General features: G+C 54.6%; 1 protein-coding gene across 4 annotated transcripts in view; it reads left to right on the top strand.

Moving 5' to 3' along the window:
• The first annotated feature begins 1,688 nt into the window (after window positions 1-1,688).
• Window positions 1,689-20,381, top strand: part of EPHB2 (EPH receptor B2) — a 204,529-nt gene continuing 185,836 nt past the window's right edge. For all 4 annotated transcript variants that reach the window (XM_074380259.1, XM_074380260.1, XM_039474371.2 and 1 more), the window contains exon 1: window positions 1,689-1,904. In XM_074380259.1, coding sequence (XP_074236360.1) covers window positions 1,844-1,904 — 61 coding nt within the window. In that variant the 5' untranslated portion in view covers window positions 1,689-1,843. The remainder of the gene's footprint in view (window positions 1,905-20,381) is intronic.

Genomic DNA, 20,381 nt, shown 5'->3' on the forward strand with positions numbered 1-20,381 from the left:
AATAGGTGCTCAATAATAACTTCTCAAATTTGTAAGTGGCTAGGACCTGGATGCACTGGAGGTGGCCAGAGTTTAGAGCTGCTCTGCCCAGGAGAGGGAGGATTGCCTTAAGACGTGCCAAGCTTGGGGTCCCTCAAACCCTGGGTCTCCTGGAAGGTCTGACAGGCAGGAACTGAAAATGAAGGCCACCTCCATCCCAGTGGATCTTGACCCTGGTGAGGGGTGTGTAGGCTTAAAAGGGGAAAATCTCCTGTTTTCCTCTTTCCCTGCTCACTCCTATTCTGTCTCCCTCCCAGGCTGCCTCCTCCTGGTGGCCTTCCAGGATGACACCCATTTCAACTGGACTCTTGGGAGCTTCAAAAGAGGACCCAACTTTCCAAACCTTAGATGGATTCCCAAAGCCTGTGTTACCTCATTTTCTTGGTATGGACTGAAGGGTGAGCCCTGACAAAGGAATTACTGGGACATTTTGATAGTTTGTGGGACAAAGGGACACAGAAGATGTGGGTAGAGTAGATTTAAATTGCCTTCGACTTAAACCACCTGCTCCTCCCCTGGCCTCCTCCATCCACTCTACAGAGTTCCAGGCTCCTGATGAAGTCTCCTTAGTCAGGAGTGGGCTCCCAACCGCCAGGGGTCCAGCCTGGGTGATTGCCACAGGCCCCCTGCAGCCGGCTACTATCCAGACCTCGGTAAAGCCTGTTAATGATGATGGTGATGAAGGCTGTCAGAGCAGGGCAGGGCCCACAGGGTTGGGGCTCAGGGTTGTGTTTTCCCTGAAGGGAAGACCATGCACAAAACCACGACCGCACAGACAGATCCATTCCATAGCGTGGGGGTGGCTGGGGCTTTCCCCAGATTCCCCCATGGACTTCCTTCACCCCATCCCCAAACTGCACTGGGAGCAATATCAACAGAGAAGAAATCCAATGTACAGATAGACGAGTCTGCAGGGAGGGGCTCGCTCAGAACAACGGGGCAGGGAGGGGAGGCCTGGGGTCTGCCTGCCAGGGCCCAGCCCACCAGTGCCAGAGTGACCCCCCCACCCCCAACCCCAGGCCCTCGGGTTAGCGCCAAGGCCCACTCTCCCACTCGGAGGCCCCAGTCCAGCCCCCGTGCCTGGGAAAGCCGCCTGTTTTGTTCCCAGATGCCCCCACCCCCCCCTTTTTTTCATTCATTGCAGTTCAGTCCCTTTCGAAGCCGCAGGGACCTGGCTGGCAGGGCTGAGGCGAGGGGGTGGCACTCCCTGCCCTGACAGGTAGTGCCGGCCCCCGCTTTGGGAAGCCCCTTCCCCTCCCGCCCCCCACCCGCCGTCCGCTCTCCCTGCCCCTGTCAGCCGCGCCAGACGCTCTCCGGCTTTGCAGCATTCAATAAAAATTGAGAAACATTTGGGCTGAAATCGCTGCTTTATCTGGAGGAGCCACAGCGCCGGGAGAGACCACTGCTGCGCGGGGGGAGCCCGGGGTCTCGGGGGCCCGAGCGCGCGGGGTCGCCGCGCTCCAGCGCCCGCGCTGCCCCCCGGTGACCCTGCGGGCACGCTGTGCGGACAGGGGCTCGGGGCGGCGCGGGGCCGCCGGGGACCGGGGCGCGCGCGGGGGGGTGGCGGCCCGGCAGGGCTCCCCCCGCGCCCGCGGCTCAGGTTGGCCCTGCCCAGCGCTGGCGGAGCCCGGGTCCCCGTTCTGCCCGGGCTGGATGGCTCATTCTGCTGGCTGCGCGGTGGCGGCGGCTGTGTGTGCGCCGCGCCTCGCCGCTCCCCCCGGCCCCCCGAGCCCGGGGCGCGCGCTCCCGCCCGGGCCGCCCGGGGCCCGCGGCGCCGCGGCCCGAGGCTCCGGGAAGCGCAGCCATGGCCCTGCGGAGGCTGGGGGCCGCGCTGCTGCTGCTGCCGCTGCTCGCCGCGGTGGAAGGTGAGCGGGCTGGCGAGCGGGCGGGCGATGGGGGCGGGGAACGGCCGGGCACGAGCGGCCGCCGGCGCCCACCTCCGCCCCGCGGCCCTCAAAGTTTGCCCGGGGGCCGGCGCCGGGCGCAGGTGGCCGAGGGGAGGTGTGTCCGGCCGCGCCGGGAGGAGCGGGGCCCGCGGGCGCCCGGGGAGCGGCGGGCGCTGATTGACTGTGCCAGGAGGAGGCGAAGGGACCATCTTGCCGAGGCTTTGTAGCCAGCCCGGCGAGCGCCGCCCAGGGCTGGGGGCTGCCCACGCGCGCTCGCCGCCCCCGGCCCAGGCAGCCGCCTAGCGCCGGCCTGGTCTTGGTCGGCACCGGGTGGAGGGGCGCGGGCCCGGCCGGGGATGGGGGGGCCCGTCGTGCGGTCGGGGCTGGAAAGTTTGGCAGGGAGCAGAGGGAGGGAGGCACCGCGGCCGGCCGGGGTGGGGGCTCCCGGCCTGCGCCCCCGGGATGGGGCCCGGCGCCCCAGAGAGCAGGGACTGGCAGAGTGGAGGGGGAGCGCGCCAGCCCCCGCGTCGTTGCCTGCCCATCGCCCGCGGCGTACAATGGGGTCCCCTCCCCGGGAGGACTGCGTAGGGGATGGGTCCGTGGGCATCTCTCCGCCGCGCGGGGTCTCCGGGCACCCCTGCCGGCCACCGCCCCGCGGCCGCGGCGCTCAGCGTGGCGGCTGGAGCCCCGGGAACTCTCCAGCTGCCGCCAAGGCCGGACCAGATGCTCTTGCCATGTGTTGGCCTTGGCCAGGGTCGCCGGGCCCCCTCCCCGTGGCCTCGAGTATTGGTACCACCCGACCCCCAGTGGGGCAGGGGTAGCTGCCAGGTCTCCCCAGCCAGCTTGCTCTGGAGGGAAAGTTAGTGGGGTCTGGGTGTGTCCATCAGGAATGGCCGAGCTTGCAGGGCAAGAAGCGAACATGAATAATGGTTCTCACGTGTACTGCACTTTACAGTTTATGAAGTACTTCGCACTATACGCAGCTCTCTGTGGTTTACGGCGTGCTGCACAGTTGACAAGGTACTTTAAGCTTTACAAAGTGCCTTCCCGCCCACAATTGTGTTGGATCCCTCAAAATACGCCTTCCGGGGAAGCCAGGTGGGTACGATTCCTCCATCTCTTTAGCGCATAGGGAAACTGAGGCTCTGAAAAGTCCAGTGTCCCACCCAGGACCGTTGGGTGATACAAACAGAACCCAGGTCTGAGATCTTTCTTTGAAACCAGCACTCACTTAGCTGGGTTTTCTTGCCCCTAAACCGCGTGACCCTTTCCAGGGTTCTGCTCCCGTAGGCTGAGGGATAAGGCCTGTGTGCACTTCTCAGGCCACTTTGGGGTTGTGGGGAGCCCCTTCGCTTCTTGCAGCCTCAGAAAAACAACCTATCAGACCACGCGTGGGGGCTGCAGCCTCTGGGAAAGGCATCGTGGGGGACCCCGTGCTACAGTTTGAGTTTCTCTTTTGGTAATGAGCACTTTTGTGACCGCAGTGGGGGGGCAGGGGGTGTCCCTGGATGGCAGCCACAGTTTCTGGCCCTGAGGCAGCTGTCCTCCAGTTCCCGGGGGATTTGGCGGCTGCCTGCGGTTTCCCGGAGTGGGGCCACTGGGGCACCGAGGGTGCCATGGGTTCTGGGTGTGGAGGGCAGCCCTGGGGCCCGGCTGCTGGCGGGAGCTCCGTGGAATATGGCTGAGGTACCACTTACTAACTCTGGCTTTGGGGAAATGACTCATGCGTTGGCCCGCTATACATTGGGATGTTTACAGTATTATGGGGAGCTTGGCATAAATATTGCTATTTAGGTTGCAGTCAGCGGTGCTGGAGGGGAAGAAAATTGGCCCTTCTCTCGTTGGAAGAGGCCTGGGTGTGTTTTTAATTACTGCAGGGTAGATGGAAGGGCCACGTCCGTCCAGCCATCGCCCTGGCAGAGGCTGGTTGGAATCTGGTGGGCTGTGGCCAGCCTGGACCCTGGCGCTGGACACAGGGCTGTTGAGCACTGGCATCACGGGAGGGTATGGCTACTTAGACGGCCACTTGGGGGCAGGGTGGGGACGGGAAGCCACGGCAGGGTGGGAGGAGGGCCGCTGCAGCACCCCGACGCTCGCCCCAGGCTCTTCCCTTGCCCCCTGGACACTAGGAATGTAGTCCATCAGCTGTTAATAAGGAGCCGGCTGAATGGATGGGGAGGTGGTGTGAGGTGGAGGTCAGAGGGCCAGCTTCTAATTTACTGTGTGACCCCGGGCCAGCTCCCTTCCCTATAGAGGCCTCAGTTTCCCTGGGTGTAAAATGGCCTGGCTAAATCTCTTAGAGAGTCCATCATCTACACCCTGCTTCCCCTCTTTGAGCCTCATTTTCCTCCTCCGCCCCATGATGTCTGTCCTGCTTGCCTCCTGGGGTGTTTGTGAGGATCAGACCGGGTAACAGATGGGAGAAGTCCCCCTTCTAGAACTGGGTATGGCCTTCGGGCCGTGGAAGCCAGGGATGGACGGTGCTGCCTTTGCACATTCAGGAGACAGCAGGGTCTTCCTGAGGGTGACATGGTCTGTGGAGACAGGACTGAACCGTGGGGTGGTAGGAGGGTGGCCCCTGTGGCTCCCAGCATGCAGAGCCACATGGCCACCATTTCCTTCCCTTCTGCATCTCCTCAGCCGGTAAAGACCTGTCCTGCCATTAAGGCCCCAGGAAATCCCCAGCTACCGCCTTCCGAATAGGAGAGAGGAGAGGGGGGGTGTGTATATGAGAGGCTCCTAGGTTAGGATGGTAAGCTTAGCATCTCCCCCAAACCGTGAGACCCTCCCACCCCCTGACCAAGGGAAAGCAAGCCTAGAACATGTGGAATGGGGGCTTAGATCGGATCGAAGAGCGCTGGGGAAACGTCCCACAGGACAGGAGGTCGGTGGCAGACCCGCCACTAGATGGAATCCAAAGGTCAAGGTCTCCAGAAAATCAGCCTCCTTACATCTGCTCATTTGCTCTCCAAATATTGATGGAGTTTCCTCTCTGGCTGGCATGGTGCTGGACCCCGGGCAGGCAAGGAGACGGGACAAGCTGACAGGGAAGAGTGGGTGAGACAGAATGTGATAGGGGTCCAGCGTGCTTCCCAGGGGAGGCTATGAAGCCCCTGGGGTGGTTGAGGACAGAACAGGGTTATTTCATCTTTTATGATTTTATGCTTTGCGTTTTCTCACCACCCATTCTCCCTGCTGTGAAACTTTCTTGGCCACCTGTCGTGCTAACGAACTGTGTTCTCAAGAGTTAAAGAGGTTGACTTTGGAACTTAGAGGATGAGGAGAATTTTGCCTGAAAAAGGAAATAGTATGTCTGTATGTCCATAGAAAGACGTGGAAGCAGGATGATCAGGTACTTATTTTGATGTGTCTGAGGAGGGTGGGGATTGAGGGCTGCAGTCAGGGGTTGAGACTGGGAATGGGAGCGGAGTGGTCAGGTCCTGAAGGGCTAGAATGGAAAGCTGGGGAGTTTGGATCAGATGCCGAGGGCAGCAGGGAGCCCTTGAAGGTTCTTGAGCTGTCAAGGGACCTGGCCAGATTCGTGCTTGGAAGGAACACTGACTTGCAGTGTGTGGTGATGTTCACGTGAGCCAGATCTGGTCCTGGACAGTCTCAGGAAGGCCAGCTTGTCAGTTTCTGGCTAGACTGTGAGCTCCCTGAAGGCAGAGACCCATCTGCCTCATTTTTTGTGTCCACAGTTCTGGTCTGAAGAGCCCTGTTCAAATTCTACCTCCCCAGAGGCCTTCCCTGATTCTCTCATCTAAAACAGACCCGGTTCCGTTCCTTCCCATCCCACCTGCTTTGTTTTGCTTCATGAAACCCATCACCACCTGAAGAAGTATCAAAGTCCTGCTTGGCCTCTGCCTTGCCCACTAGACTGTAAACGCCAGGACTTCATCTGCCATGTTTGCTACCACATCTCTGGTGCCTAGAACTGTGCCCAGCCATGTGGGTGCCCAGGAACATGGAACGAATCGAATGTTGAGTGAACGAACGGATGAATATATGATACCGTGTTCTGTGATAAGGATTGGGAGCACAATGTGGACGTGGAGGAGAGTCCATCTGGCAGAGGAAATCAAGGAGGTCTTCCTGGAGGGAGACACCAAGGAGATGGCTTAAGTAGAGATGCAAGAAAGTGCTTGGGGATAACGAATAGATCAGTTCAGCTGGAGCAGAGCATTCAGATGGACCAGCAGCCACTGTGTGCTGGGTAGACAAGTCCACTTCTGATGGGGGGTAGGGGAACCTGCCTCCCTCCCTCCCCTAACTCGACTCTCCCGCCCCATACTGGGCTCACCTCTGGGGCATTACCTATCTAAGACCCAGCGACCTTCCATGGGATTAATTTGGAATTGGTTTTCCTTTTATGTCTGTTTCTTTTGCTTCTCATTTTTGAAGGAGACTGCTTTCATGTATTCGTCTTAGCCAGGAAATCAGGGCTTAGATTTAAAACCTAAATGCTGTAGAATTTGAAAGCAAGTTGACTTATTCACTCATTCATTTCTCCATCCATCCATATATTTTTAAAGAGTCACCAGGCACCTAGTTCTTGTCAGGGGCTGAGCGGGAGAAGGGATTGTCCTGCGGTGGGGAACAGGGCCAGCTGACTTCACAGGCAGTGTGTGGCGGAGAAAAGGCACAGCCTTCAGGGGCAAACAGACGGAGTTCAAATCCTGGCTGTGCGCTCTGGAGCGAGGAGCACAGACTCCTTGCACGTCAGTTTCCCCCTGGGTTCCTGAGTCAGACACTCATTAAGGCTGTGGACATTAAATGCTCGTCTCAACCCCCTGAGGTCCTTGCCCTCAATGATGGTGATGTGGACCCCGTTTTGGCATTTAGACTGTCCAGGCATCAGCTCAGCCATCAGCGTCTCCCCTAACCCACCCCACAAGCTCCCAACTTCCCCCAGCCTCAGGATGGCAACCCCCCAAGTACGGACAGACTTAGACTCCATCTCTGCCTTGTTCTCCAGGTCCCGTCAAGGGAAAATACTCAGATTCCTAGTCCAGGGGAGCTCTCATCCGGGGTCCCTAGGCCTCCTAAGTCCTGGGCATCTGTAATCACCCTGAAATCATCCTAGAACATTGGATGGATAATCCTTGAGGAAGTAGGACCAAGGGTGCCTAAGATAATCCCTCCCTCCTGTGGGGTTGTCTTAGGCACCCTTGATCCTGCTTCCTCAAGGTTCTGTATCAGCGCCAAAGCAGGGACAGGGTTTTGTTTTGTTTTGTTTTGTTTTGTTTTGTTTTTGAGGTGGAGTCTCACTCTGCCACCCAGGCTGGAGTGCAGTGGCACCATCTCGGCTCACCGCAACCTCCGCCTCCTGGGTTCAGGCAATTCTCCCGCCTTGGCCTCCCGAGTAGCTGGGACTACAGGCATGTGCCACTACACTTGGCTATTTTTTTTTTTTTTTTTGGTATTTCTAGTAGAGATGGCGTTTCACCATGTTGGCCAAGCTGGTCTCAAACTCCTGACCTCAAGTGATCTACCCACCTCGGCCTCCCAAAGTGCTGGGATTACAGGCGTGAGCCACTGTGCCCTGCCTGGGACAGGTTCTATGGGCCAGTTTTCTGGAACTTCAGCCCATGGTAGCCTCTGATCAACTCTGCCTGCCCAGAGCTCACCTGTGAGTTTAGGCTAAAGACTGGGCCTCTGCACACAGGAAGGGGCAGACGGAGCCTGCTGGTGACAGGGTGCCTGGGCTGGGCAAGACAGGGGACCCCTGCTCCCCCTGAGGGTGGAGGAGATGCAGACCAGCGTGGGCCTTCTGGCAGAGGAGGACATACTACGCCTCCGACCAAGAACCGTCTCCTGACCTGGCACATAGATGCCTGACCTAGCTGGAGATTTGGGAGACGGGGAACAAGGCCGGGGAGTCTGTATTTTTAACACACTCTCCAGGTCTTTCCACTAGGCAGGCAAATTTGCCCCCCAACGGCCTAAGATAAAACACAGAACTCCTGGGAAAGAGGAAGAGAAACCTCAGCAGGAAACTGGAAAAGACCGAAATGAAGTGAAATCAATCAGAGTTAGTGCCCACCAGCCCAGGCGGCCGCTGGCTCGTGCATAAAAAGAAGGTTAGCTGGGGGAAGGCAGGGAAGGAAAGAATGTTTGCACAGCTCCCAGGGGTGGGCTGGCGGCCGGGCGGTTGTTGATTGTGGCAGCACCTGGAGGCTCCCTGATTGGGATCAGCTCAGTCCGTCTGATAAGGCGGCCTTGAAAGCGTTTTAGGGCCTTTTAAAGCAGCTGCCTTCCGGAGGGTGCGGGAGGGGGACACCTGTCTCCCCAACACCCCATGTCATCTGGGGACTTGCCTAGGACACTCTCACTAGGTGAGCTTCCTGGAGCCATCTGCTGCCCTGCTGTAGTCCCCGCAGGGTGGGAGTGTCCTCAGAAGGGGAAACCTTGCCTGCTGTATGGCCTTGACCAAATGATCCCCTCTCTGAGCCTCAGCTTCCTCATCTGGACACTGGAGGTGCTGTGCATGTGTGAGAGGCTCACGGCGAGGATTAAATGAGGTCCTGTGTACAGTGACTGGCAGAACCTCTTTATCGGCTGCCATAACCATTACATGTCAGCAGCACCCTCAGCCCCGGCCAGAATGACTTGCCCCTTTCTCTGAAGTCCCACAGCACCTTTGCTTTGCCCTGATCACTTTCTCTCCTGTTCTATAAACAGCAGAGCCTGGGGTTACAGGAAGGGTGTGTGGAGTCAGACTGTCCCTACTCTGTGTCCTCTGGCTTGTGTCTTCACCTCTCTGAGCCTCGGTTTCCTCATCTTTAAAATGGGGGTGATCATAGTTCCTAGCTCTTGAGATGGTTGTGAGCAATGGAGGTGTTAATCTGAGGCAGACTAAGCTGAGTGTGTGCCCCAGGTGTGCTGAGCTTGCAGTAAATGTTCATGGTTGCCATCCTTGCTTTCTACCAATGGGAAGCTCAATTCACAGTAGGGGGAACAGGGAGGCAGTGGACCAGATTTTCCATCTCCAGCTCTCCCCTATCCATTCTGTTCTGAGCCTTATAGGGCAAGGAGGTCTGGCTGACTTGCTGGGTAGCTGGGAGGCCCCTCCAGCCTGCCCCACGCAAGGTTCCACCCAGGTTTTCTCAAAGGCCCCCTCCCCACTCCAATTCAACCTCCCCAATCCGGGAAATGGGTAGACTCCTTCATGGCCGTGCCCTCCTTCTTGGCCCAGTGCCTGCCAGGCACCAACTTCCCTGCCATGATCATCTATGCCAGACACTGTACTAAGGGCATTACGTGTGTGGCCCTGTGCAGTTGTCCCAAGAGCCCCACAGGTGATTGTGTTATGATGCCCATTTTACAGATGAGGAAACTGAAGCTCTGAGAGGAGTGAATGGCCCAAGGACACCTAGGGAGTGGTGAGGCAGGGATTCAAACCCAAGTCCAGTGACTCAGGAGCTCACGCTCTTCTCCACTTCTGGAACGTGCCTCCCTGCTCAGAGGAGAGGCTTGGCTCTGATGAGGGTCTCCAAGTCAGCTGTCTGGCCTCGGACTCTGTCAACATCCTGAGATACTGCAAGTGGGAGGGTTCTGGAACACACGAACCTGCCATAAAAATGCAATCTCTGTCATAATGGTCAGAATAATGTTTTCTAACTTAGACAAATCGGGTGCAAACTCATTATGTTGGAAGGGGCGCCTCCACAGAGAACAGAGACTATGGAACAGTCACAGGGCCATTCACAGCTCGCGCTTCCAAACACAATAGCTCATCGGCCCTTCACAGTCGTCCTGAAAGGGGCAGGAGCCATGGGGCCCACTTTAGAGATGAGGAAACTGAGGTCTGGGGGATAATGTGACTTGCTTCAAGCTTGACTGGACCAAGCTTGAAGCCCAAGGCCAATCTCGATTGCTCATCCATCCAGTTTGAATTCTTAGCCAACATTTGAAAATCATGAGATTTTGCAGAAAAGTCCTGTTTCTGGCATCTCTGAAAAGTCAGACAATCTGGTTTCGCTGGGCCCACATTCCCACATGGGCACAGTCGGCTGGAGCTGAATGGTGACTGCCTCTTGAGACAGAATGTGTGAGCACCAGGGGCACCTCTCCACGGACTTGCTGCACTCCTTTGTCTTGGTGTGTTACAAGTTAGTGCAGAGCTTCCCTGGGTGCTCAGCCACTGTCAGGGCTTGAGTTTGCCTCCTGGATCTGCCTCTGTTTCCCTGTGTGACCTGGAGGCAATTGCTTGGCCTCCTGAGCCTTAGCTGCCTCGTCTATAAAACGACAGGGGTGAGGCTCAGTGGTTTTGGAGGCCTCTTCCAGCTCCACGATTCAGTGCCCAGTGCCAGGCTTCAGGCAAGAGAAAGGGGAGCTATGAGCAGTACAGGACTCCACTCCGGACAAGTGTATCACTTATCTTTAGCAAGCCATCCCAAAACCTTCTGGCTTAAACAACAATGATGTCTTAGTTGTTCTGATTCAGTGGATTGGCTGGGCTCAGCTGGGCGCTTATTCTCTGCCCCTGGTTGTTAGTGGGGATCCCTGGGGAGGCCGCACTCAGCAAGGTTGGGCTGGAAGTTCCATCACGGCTTCGCATACGTCTTTGAGGCACTTGTAGAGAAGGCTGGAAGGCTGGTCCCCTCACGCTCCTTGCTGTCTCCATCCTTTGCTGGTCTAGACTGTGCCTCTGTCCATGGCAAGTAGCTCCCAACATGGTGAAATGGAAACTGCAAGACTTCTTTTTTTTTTTTTTTTTGAGATGGAATCTCACTCTATCTCCCAGGCTATAGTGCGGTGGTGCGATCTCGGCTCACTGCAGCCTCCACCTCCCAGGTTCAAGTGGTTCTCTGCCTCAGCCTCCCAAGTAGCTGGGATTACAGGTGCCCCCCACCCCCCCGCACCATGCCCAGCTAATTTTCGTATTTTTAGTAGAGACGGGGTTTCAACATCTTGGCCAGGCTGATCTTGAACTCCTGACCTCATGATCCACCAACCTCAGCCTCCCAGAGTGCTGGGACCACAGACGTGAGCCACCGTACCCAGCTGGAAACTGCAAGACTTCTTAAGGGCTGGGCCCTAATGTCACAAAGTGTCACCCCTGCAGCATTCTGTTGGTCAAAGCCAGTCACAACGCCAGCTCGGATTCATCCCAGGCTTCCTTATTAGGTTCAAGGAAAAGAAAAATATACAGGGCTTGATTTTTTGTTTCATTCTTGACGAGAAGTCCCATTTCTTACTCAGCTGTTTAGCACAGAAAATTTAATGGTGGGTTGCCCAACGTCCCACCCAACATGTCCTGACTCACTGAATCAGGTGACACTCAGAGTTCAGTGCCCACCCCTGCACCCTGTTCTTTTCCATGTTTCTTGGGCCAACCTGTAGTCCAAACTTGAACCTAGACCCTCCTTAATGGGAGGAGTGGCTTCGTGTTTAGCAGCGGGAGGAATTGTTGGCAGCCATGTTGTAGACAGTCTCCCACAGGGAGTTCATCGTCCAGTCCAGGGATGGGGGTGGGGAGGTAGCAGGAAACCAGAAACCTCTTTCCCTCCCTCCCCACCCCCAGCACTTACCCCCTGCACTGTCAGTGTTATTTGGCTCCTCTCAGAGGGCGGGGACTTACCACTTCACCATGTACAGCACAGGGCTTGGCTCATGACAGACACTAGATAGATGTCTGTGCAATCAACAAACCTAAAATTCGTGAAAAATGGCACCCTGCAGTTGTAGATATTCCAGACCTAGTGTGAGGCTTGAGGCCAGAGAAAGGGGCCTTGGGCTGGTGGGACTGAACTGAGAGGATGGGTGCCAGGTGCTCCCGTGGCCTCGGGCAGGACACTTCAACCCTGTGGCCTGGGGCAGGTCACTTCAACGCTCTAGGCCTCATTTTCCTCATCAGTGAACTGGGGATCCTAATTTCAGGCACCTCAGAAGGCCGAGCTGAGGAGCAGCTGTATGCTTCATTCTACTATGAAAGACCCAGTTAAAGGGGTGACCGTGGTTCACTCCCACCCTGCCCAGAGGCCATCGCAGGAGTGGGGACACATTCGAGGAAAAGAAAAAATCCTCAAGGCATGGGCCAGTTGTCGTCGATAAAGTTTGGAGCACAGGTTGGCCCCACAGCGCATGGAGATGTGTGCAGAGAAGTAAGTGGGTGGGACCACTGAGCTCTGTGTGTCACTTCCAAGGATAGTTGACGGGACCTGGGCACCATAGTCAAAGTTAATGCATTAAACCATCGGGCAAGAAATGTGGGCTTCTGTTTGCGGACTGACCGGGAAATCTGGCCTAATGAAATACAGGGAATACATCACAAGAGTCTTGGTCAGAGGTCCCAGACTTGCAAGCTGGCCCACGTTGTGAATGAGTGAGGTGACCCGGCTGTCGGATGTGTGCCCCAGGAGGAGCACGCATCCAGTCTAAAGAAGGGAGATGTGGCCAGGTGCGGTGGCTCACACCTGTAATCCTGGCACTTTGGGAGGCTGAGGTGGGTGGATCACCTGAGGTCAGGAGTTCAAGACCAGCCTGACCAACACGGAGAAACCCTATCTCTACTAAAAATACAAAATTAACCAGGAGTGGTGGCGCGTGCCTATAATCCCAGCTACTTGGGAGGCTGAGGCAGGAGAATTGCTTGAACCCAAGAGGCGGAGGTTACAGTGAGCTGAGATTGCACCACTGCCCTCCAGCCAGGGCAACAAGAGCGAGACTCCGTTTCAGAAAAAAAGACGGCAGGTGCTACCCACTCCTGACCATGTTGTCACACGGGAATCCGTGCCTAATTTTGCCAGATCTTCTGATTTGCAAAGTTCTTTTTTTCCCTCTCTTTTTTCTTAGACAGGGCCTCACTCTGTCTCATGGGCTGGAGTGCAGTGATACAGTTGCAGCTCACGTGCAGCCCTGATCTCCTGGGCCCAAGCGATTCTCCCACCTACCTCAGCCTCGCAAGTAGCTGGATCCGTAGACACCTGCCACCGCATTGAGCACTTCCCACCCTGCTTTGGTAGAGACAGAGTCTCACCATGTTGCCCAGGCTGGTCTCGAACTTGTGGGCCCAAGAGATCCTCGTGCTTCAGCCTCCCAAAGTGCTGGGTTTACAGACATGAGCCATTGCGCCCAGCCTGATTTGCAAAGTTCTGATGCTCATGGGAAAACTGGTTTTTGTTTTGTTTTAAGTCTTACTCTATCGCCCAAGCTGGAGTGCAGTGGCACTATCTTGGCTCACTGCAACCTCCGCCTCCCAGGTTCAAGCAGTTCTTGGGCCTCAGCCTCCCAAGTAGCTGGGACTACAGTCATGTGTCACCATGCCTGCCTGTAAAGACAGGCACCTGCCACTGTGCTCAGCACTTTTTTTTTTTTCTTTTTTGTAGATACAGTGTCTTGCCATGTTGGCCAGGCTGGTCTTGAACTCCTGGGCTCAAGTGATCCACCTGCCTCAGCCTCCCAAAAGTGTTGAGATTAGAGGCATGAGCTACCATGCCTGGCCTGAAAACTGATTTTTGAATATTTACTCATCTTATTCTAAAATACAGTTCTGGCCAAACCAAACCATGTTAGCTAGCTGGATTTGGCACACTGGCTGGCAGTTTACAACCTCTGGTTTAGGTATTTGGGGTAAAGAAATAGCAAGATTATTGTTAGCACCATTACACAAATGGGGAAGTTGAGGTTCAATGACTTACTCAAGGTCAAATAGCGGGTGAGCACTGGGGGGGTGTTAAAGCATGCCTCCTCACCTTGAACTGGGGAGTCTCTTTCCCCATAACTTCCCTACATGGTTCCTCTTTCCCACCCTCCAGAACAATCTAAGAACACAAGATCCATCTTGCAGGCATCTGCCATGTTTGGAGGCAGCGAGCATGTCTTCCCTAGGTTTCTTCTTGATGGAGGCAGAGTTGGCAGAATGTATGAAAAGCAGCATGGTCTTAGAATAGAACCATGCTAGATTGGACCTCTGGCTCAGACACTGACAGTGTGACTTTGGCTCTCTTAACTTAGCTCTTTGAGCCTCAGCTTCTTGAACTATACAATGAGGTTAGACAAGGCGTCCTAGAAGAGGCGACTTCTAAGACGATTCTTAAGGAAGAGCCAGGTGAAAAAGCAGCGCGGCAGCCATTCCAGGCAACAGGAACAGCATCTGCAGAGATCCGGACAGGAGGCCCGTGAGCGTGTGATGTATCTGGGGAGCTGGAAGGAGTCCTATGTGACTGAGAACGGGGCATGCCAAGCGCTGGGGCGGGGTGCAAGCTGCCTGGCCCCAGCAGGGAGAGAGCGTGGGGTCAACATTCCCATTATGGCGACGACATATGTCCACGGCACCAACTTGTCACTTGGCCTGAGTCCATGGGAAGCCGGAAGGACAAAAAGCATCTGAAACGTGTAAGTGGGGAGAAAGCGGCTTAGCGCACAGTGGGATGCGTCCCGCCTGAATGGGGCTTCTCCGCCTCTCACGGGGAGGCAGAGCCTGGGAACAGCCTCGTCCAGAGCCCGCAGGGCCTTTTTGGAACCCACGAAAGGCCATGGCCCAGGGAGTCTGTTCGAGTCAGGGCCCTGGCCGGTACATCCTCTTGCCTGTCCCCATCAGCGTCAGCTGTCACTCCCCACGGCCTCGGATGGCAGCTCCCGCAGCTCTCAGGAGAAAAGTAGAAAAGGGCTCCTGAGCTGCCAAGGAGCCCCTGACACTGGGTGCCCCTGGCTGGCCCAGAAGCACAGCCATGCCAGCAAAGCTCAGGACTCCCTCTGACTGGCCCCTTCTGGAGTTGAAAGGGTGATGAGGCTGGGCCTGAGTCAGGAGAGGCTGGAGATACGCGGGGGAAAGACCCTCAGCTTTGGAGACAGGTAGAACTGTGTTCAAATCCTAGTCTTCCCACTCACCGCCAGTGTCAGGGGTAAACCATTTTACCCTCTGCAGCTCAGTTTCTCACTGTAAAGTGCGGATCCTGTCACCTACCCCATGGTGTTGTTTGGGGAATTAAAAGAGCTCGTGTATTTTGTTTTAAGCAGGTGTTTTACCAAACCTCTCTCATCCTCAGTCTCTTAGCCGTTCAAAGACAGTAATCATAGTAATAATAGCAGCAGCAACTAGCATGTATTAAGGACTTGCTAAAGACCAGGCACGGGGTTGAGGTATTGGCACCTGCATTCTACAGACTGAAAAATGCAGCTTTAGAGAAGGTGCTCATGTATCCATGGCCATTTGGCCAGTAATGGTAGAGCTAGGATCCAGGCTTAGGCAGTCTGGCTCCAAGATAGATAGAGAAAGAGCTGATTTCTTTTTCTTTTTCTTTTTCACATTTCAAACATACAGAGAACCCGCAAGCAGAGTAAAACAAACACCTGTATAGCCTTCACCTAGATTCAACAATCGCCAACGTTTTTGCCACCTTTGCTCTCCTGTGTGTTTTCACCCTCTACTCCCTTCCCCCTTTGTGTGTGTGTGTGTGTGTGTGTGTGTGTGTGTGTGTGTGTAACGTAAATGTATTTTTTTCTGAACCATTTGTACATAATTTACATACACGGACAGAGAACTGACATTTACTGAGAATCGATTCATGTATGTCTAAGGCTGGCTCTCTAAACCACTGTTTTAGATCACTTTGCCTGGCACACAGTAGGACTTCCATATTGGCAGTGATCAGGAAGAGTAACTAGTATTACCCACAGCTTACCAAGTACCCCCCACCCCGTATTAGCTGGTTCCGACCTCACAGTGGCCTGGCATAGAGCTGTTGACGTTTTCTTCATTTTCAGAAGAGGGAAGAAAGACTCAGAAGTTAAATAAGTTGTTGCAAAATAAAAAGTTGGGATTTATACCTGGGTTGGCTTGGCAGCAAAGCCTGTTTCACAGAATTGTAGGTCACCCGCTTTTCTCTCTTTCCCGGGTTGATCCCTGTTGTAGCCATCAGAGCGCAGCCCAGGGCAGCAGATGGCAGCTTCCCACCCAGCTGCGCAGGACATGGCCCTTTCTCTCTAGGAATCAAGGGGAATTACAGAGTCTGGTGAACTTGGAAAAACTGGGGACTGGCCCAGGCCCACAGCTAACCAAGTAGTTTTGGGGACTCAAGCCTTTGGGCTTCTAGAATCTACCACATTGTTTCATGTTGCTCCTCCCGCTCCCCCTCGCCTGGGTACCGTTTTCGCCATCTCTCCCTGGTCAATTCTTGCTGCCTGTTGAGATGAAGCTTGAGCATCTCTTCCTGTGTGAAGCCTGCTCTGATCTCTCTCACTGGCCCTTCCCCCTTCTGCTCTTGGTGGCCTCTGTGTCCTTGGTGGTACCTTGTATGCCCCCCTTTTATATTGCCTAAGTTATGCCATACCGTGTGTAGGTTTCTCTCCAACCGTACTGGGAGATTCTCAGCCATGCTGGTTGGGTAGTGTACAGTTAGATGGTTGGGTGAACAGCTCAGCAGTTGGGTGAGTGGTTGAGTGACTGATGGTTAAACGGGTTAAGTGGCTGGATACAGAGAGGATAAGTGCATGGATTGGAGGGCTGGGTGAATGATGGGCAGGTTGATAGTGAGGTGGATTGTTGGGTGGTTGGATGGTTGGCTGGCTGGCCTGGTAGATCGAGAGGTAGTTAGATAGATAGCAAGATGGTTTTGTGAATGGAGGGACAATGGCAGGCTGGTTGCCTGTTTTGAATAGTTGGATGGATAAATTGATGAAATTGATGCATGAATAAACAGACACCAAAAGCACAGTGCATTTCTCTTCCCAAGTCTCTCTTTTGTATCTGGACTGTGACATTTCCTCATTTTCCAGTTCCTGGCCCTGGAGGGAGCTTGCAAACAGTACACTCTCCAGGTTTGGAGAAACCTTCTGAGCCATTGACTGTGGATTTGCCAAGGTTTTTGCATTGGGGAGTTCTGGAGAAGTTGGCCCCCAAAGTGAATTTCTGAAAAGTAAATCCTATTTTCCCATTGACTTGGCTCACACTTTTGGAGATATATTCCTGCTGTCAGAGGCTGGTGACAGGTGGGGGAAGCGCTGGAACTCCCCTGGGTGGCAGCTGCCCCGAGCTTCTACTCACTCCACCTTGAGAGCAGACTGATGCTGGCCAGGAGCACAGGAGCTTAGAGCCAGGGGGAGATGCAACAGCAGGGGAACAGATTTGGCATCTGGTCCCAGAAGCCTCCGCTGCCAGTGGGATGCTCTGCTGCGAGGCTTCTGGGATAGCACACTCGGTCTCCTCCAGACTGATCTGTTTCTGTTCATCTGTCCGTACATCCTTCCTTCTCACAACCCCGCCCTCCCACCTTCATCCATCCATCTGTCCATCCAGTCAACAGCCATTTTTCGAAAGACTCTAGGACGCTAGGGGACATCGAGGGAAATTAAAGAAAATTGACATTCTGATGGCAAAGAATGATATCCCCGTAGCGGTGATAGGCAAGGCCTTCTTCCTCCTCTTTCTCCTTCTCCTACTCCATTTCTTTTTCCTCTTCCTCCTCCTCTATCTCTTCTTTCTTTTCTGCTCTTTCTCTTTCTTCTTCTTCCTTCATCAATATCATGATCACGGCAGCCTCCACCATTGAGTCCTCACTAAGTGCCAGGCGCCCTCCTAGGTGAGGTTCTGACATGCTCTAACTTATCCTCCTAAGAACCCTGCATAATGGATTCTTTCCTTTTATTTTTCTTTTCTTTTTGAGGCAGAGTCTTGCTCTCCTGCCCAAGCTGGAGTATAGTGGTGCAATCTCAGCTCACTGCAGCATCTACCTCCCAGGTTCAAGCGATTCTCCTGCCTCAGCCTCCCGAGTAGCTGGGATTACAGGCGCCCACCACCACACCCAGCTAATTTTTTATATTTCAGTAGAGACGAGGTTTCACCATGTTGGCCAGGCTGGTCTCGAACTCCTGACCTCAAGTGATCTGCCTGGCTCAGCCTCCCAAACTGCTGGGATTACAGGCAGGAGCCGCCCACACCCAGCCCATAATAATTAGTAACACTTATTTTGTAGGTAAAAAACCGGGCTCCGAGATGTTCGGTGTATGCCCAAGGCCACACTTGGGTGTGAGATGGAATGTGTTGAGTGCAGCGGGGAAAGTCCTCCAGCCTGTACCATCAGGATGGCATTCTTCAGTAGGTAGGATTTCGTTACATAGTGGATGGAAAGAAGGGCATTCTTAGCAGGGGCAACAACCTAGGAAAGGGGCAGGTTTGTAGAAGCCACAGTGAACCAACGTGTGAGAAAGAAATGGCAGAGGAGGTTTGAGTCTGTTAAGAGAAGCCTTGAGTGGTGAGCTATGTCTGACACTGGAAGCAGTAGTAAGCCATTGAAAGAAATCCCAAGGAAGGAAGGGTTCAGGAAGGAGGCCATGAAGCCGGGCATGGGAAGAGGATCCAGAGCAGGGAGAGGCAGGCTGGAGGCCGGGAGGGCTACGTGGGCCTAGCCTCCATTAAGCCAGACCCTGGGTGTGGCTACTCCTGCCCAGCCAGCTACTCCAGCAGTGGGAGAGGCCAGGACGTAGCCCACATCCTTAGGGGATGGGCCACAATGGTAGGGACCAGGGCAGAGTCAATGAGTCAGGGCGCTGCCTCTCTTCTCCCCGAACTGAAGCCCCACAGCTCCCAGGGAGCTCCTCCGCTTCCTGTCCCACGCTGCCCACTTCACTCCTTGAGCCAGGGAAGGGTTACTGGCACCTTGCTGGGCCTCAGCTCTTCCATCGAGCCTGGACAGCCCAGGCGGCACCGTGAGAACCATCCCAGAATGCAGAATGTCAGAGCTGGGCATAGGGAGAAGCTGAAGCCCAGAAGGGGACAGCTGCTTGCCTGAGACACACACAGACAGTGGCAGGGCTGGAACTTGGGGCTAGATCCATAGCCACTAAAACTCCTTCCAAGGGAGATAAGTTGGTGGCTCCCTTTTCTAGCTATGGAGACTTGGACATATTTTTATTGTCTTGTCTTTTTTTCCTCTCCTATCTTTGCCTGTTTTTTCTTTTCTTTTTTTTTTTTACCTTTTTTTTTTTTTAGGGGTCTCCTCTATATTGCCCAGGCTAGTCTCAAACCCCTGGGCTTAAGCAATCCTCTTGCCCCAGCCTCCCCAAATGCTGGGATTATGGGTGTGAGCCACTGTGTCTGGCTGAGACTCGGACTATTTAATATCTGCCTCTAGCCCTCTTGAAAGTAAGGTGGAATAAAAACAAATTGTGAGCCTTTAAAAAATGTCTTAACCACTCTGAACCTCAGTTTGCCCTGCTGTAAAATGGGGATAATAATAACAAATAAAACATTATTTCGTCATCATTTTTCCCATAACCTACCTATAATAATGTGAACTTCACAAATGCTCAGCATGGCACCTAGGACTTAGCAGGTGCTCAAGAAAAAATCAATGAATGAGTGAAGGAGTACGGAATATATATGATTTATGGGTTCCTGGCAGTGTGCCTGGCACTGCAGAAAACGCTTTCCATGCAGAATCCTGTTTAATCCTCAAAATGATCCCGAGGTGCGGAGTTGGTATGATTATCTCCACTTTACAGAGGAGGAAACTGAGCCTCACAGAGATTGCACATGACTTACTCCTGGTCACACAGCTCCTGGGTGATGGAACTGGGCTCAAAGCCCTGCTCTGTGGGCCCCACAGGCTGCACAGCCACTGCAGAGCAGGGTGAGTGCTTCTGAGACCCACCGCCGGGCCTGTCACAAAGTGGCTGGACAGACCACGTCCCTCACCCTAATCTCCCCATTCTCCTGTTCTGGACTTCAGTTTTCCCACCTGGAAAGCTCCAGGGCTGGACTCTGACCTTTTCATGGTTCTCCCGCGTGGACTGATCACACTAGGGATGATCTTCCCATGGCTTAGAGGGCCAGTTGTCCCGCCTGATCGTGGCCCCCCAGTCCCGAAGAGACAAGGCCTCTGGAGGTGTCCTGATGCTCACTTCCCCTCTGGGACCCCAGGACCTCTGAGGTCTCGTCACTGGCTTCCTCAGGGGCCCTGAATTGGCCTCCATGCAGATCCGCCTGCATGCCAGCTCCCAGTGGCCTGCGGGAGGAGTGTTTTCTCGGCTCCCTGTCGGCATCCGTCCCAAGGTGCGAGGCTCCAGCTGCACGCGGCGGGCCAGGCTGCCGTTCTGTCTGGAGCGCTGCGTGGAGAAACAAACACAGCTGTGTTTATTCCAGAAATTACACATCCTGATAATCTGCTCACTCGGGGTAATGCCTCCCAGTTAGGATCACAGAGGGAGCTGCACCCAGGTTCCTGAATTTCTGGGCAGGTTTTAATTCTCTGTGACATCTGTGCTGTTGGTCAGCAGGTAGACCTCAGCCAGCGGGCACCCAGATAGCTTTGGATGCTGAGTCCTGAGGTGGGTGGACATTCTCACCTGGGCATGAGATACTGGAAAGAGAGGACGTTTTGTTTGAAACCTCCAAATTAAGATTTCAAGCCTGACACTTCAGACCACAGCCACGCTGGGAGAGAGAAACACACAGACTTTTATTAGGAGAACACGACCAGGACTGGATTGTGGATCCAGCCATGTTGTTGCTCC

The sequence above is a fragment of the Saimiri boliviensis genome, chromosome 11, assembly GCF_048565385.1.
Source record: "Saimiri boliviensis isolate mSaiBol1 chromosome 11, mSaiBol1.pri, whole genome shotgun sequence".
In the NCBI taxonomy this organism is placed as follows: domain Eukaryota; kingdom Metazoa; phylum Chordata; class Mammalia; order Primates; family Cebidae; genus Saimiri; species Saimiri boliviensis.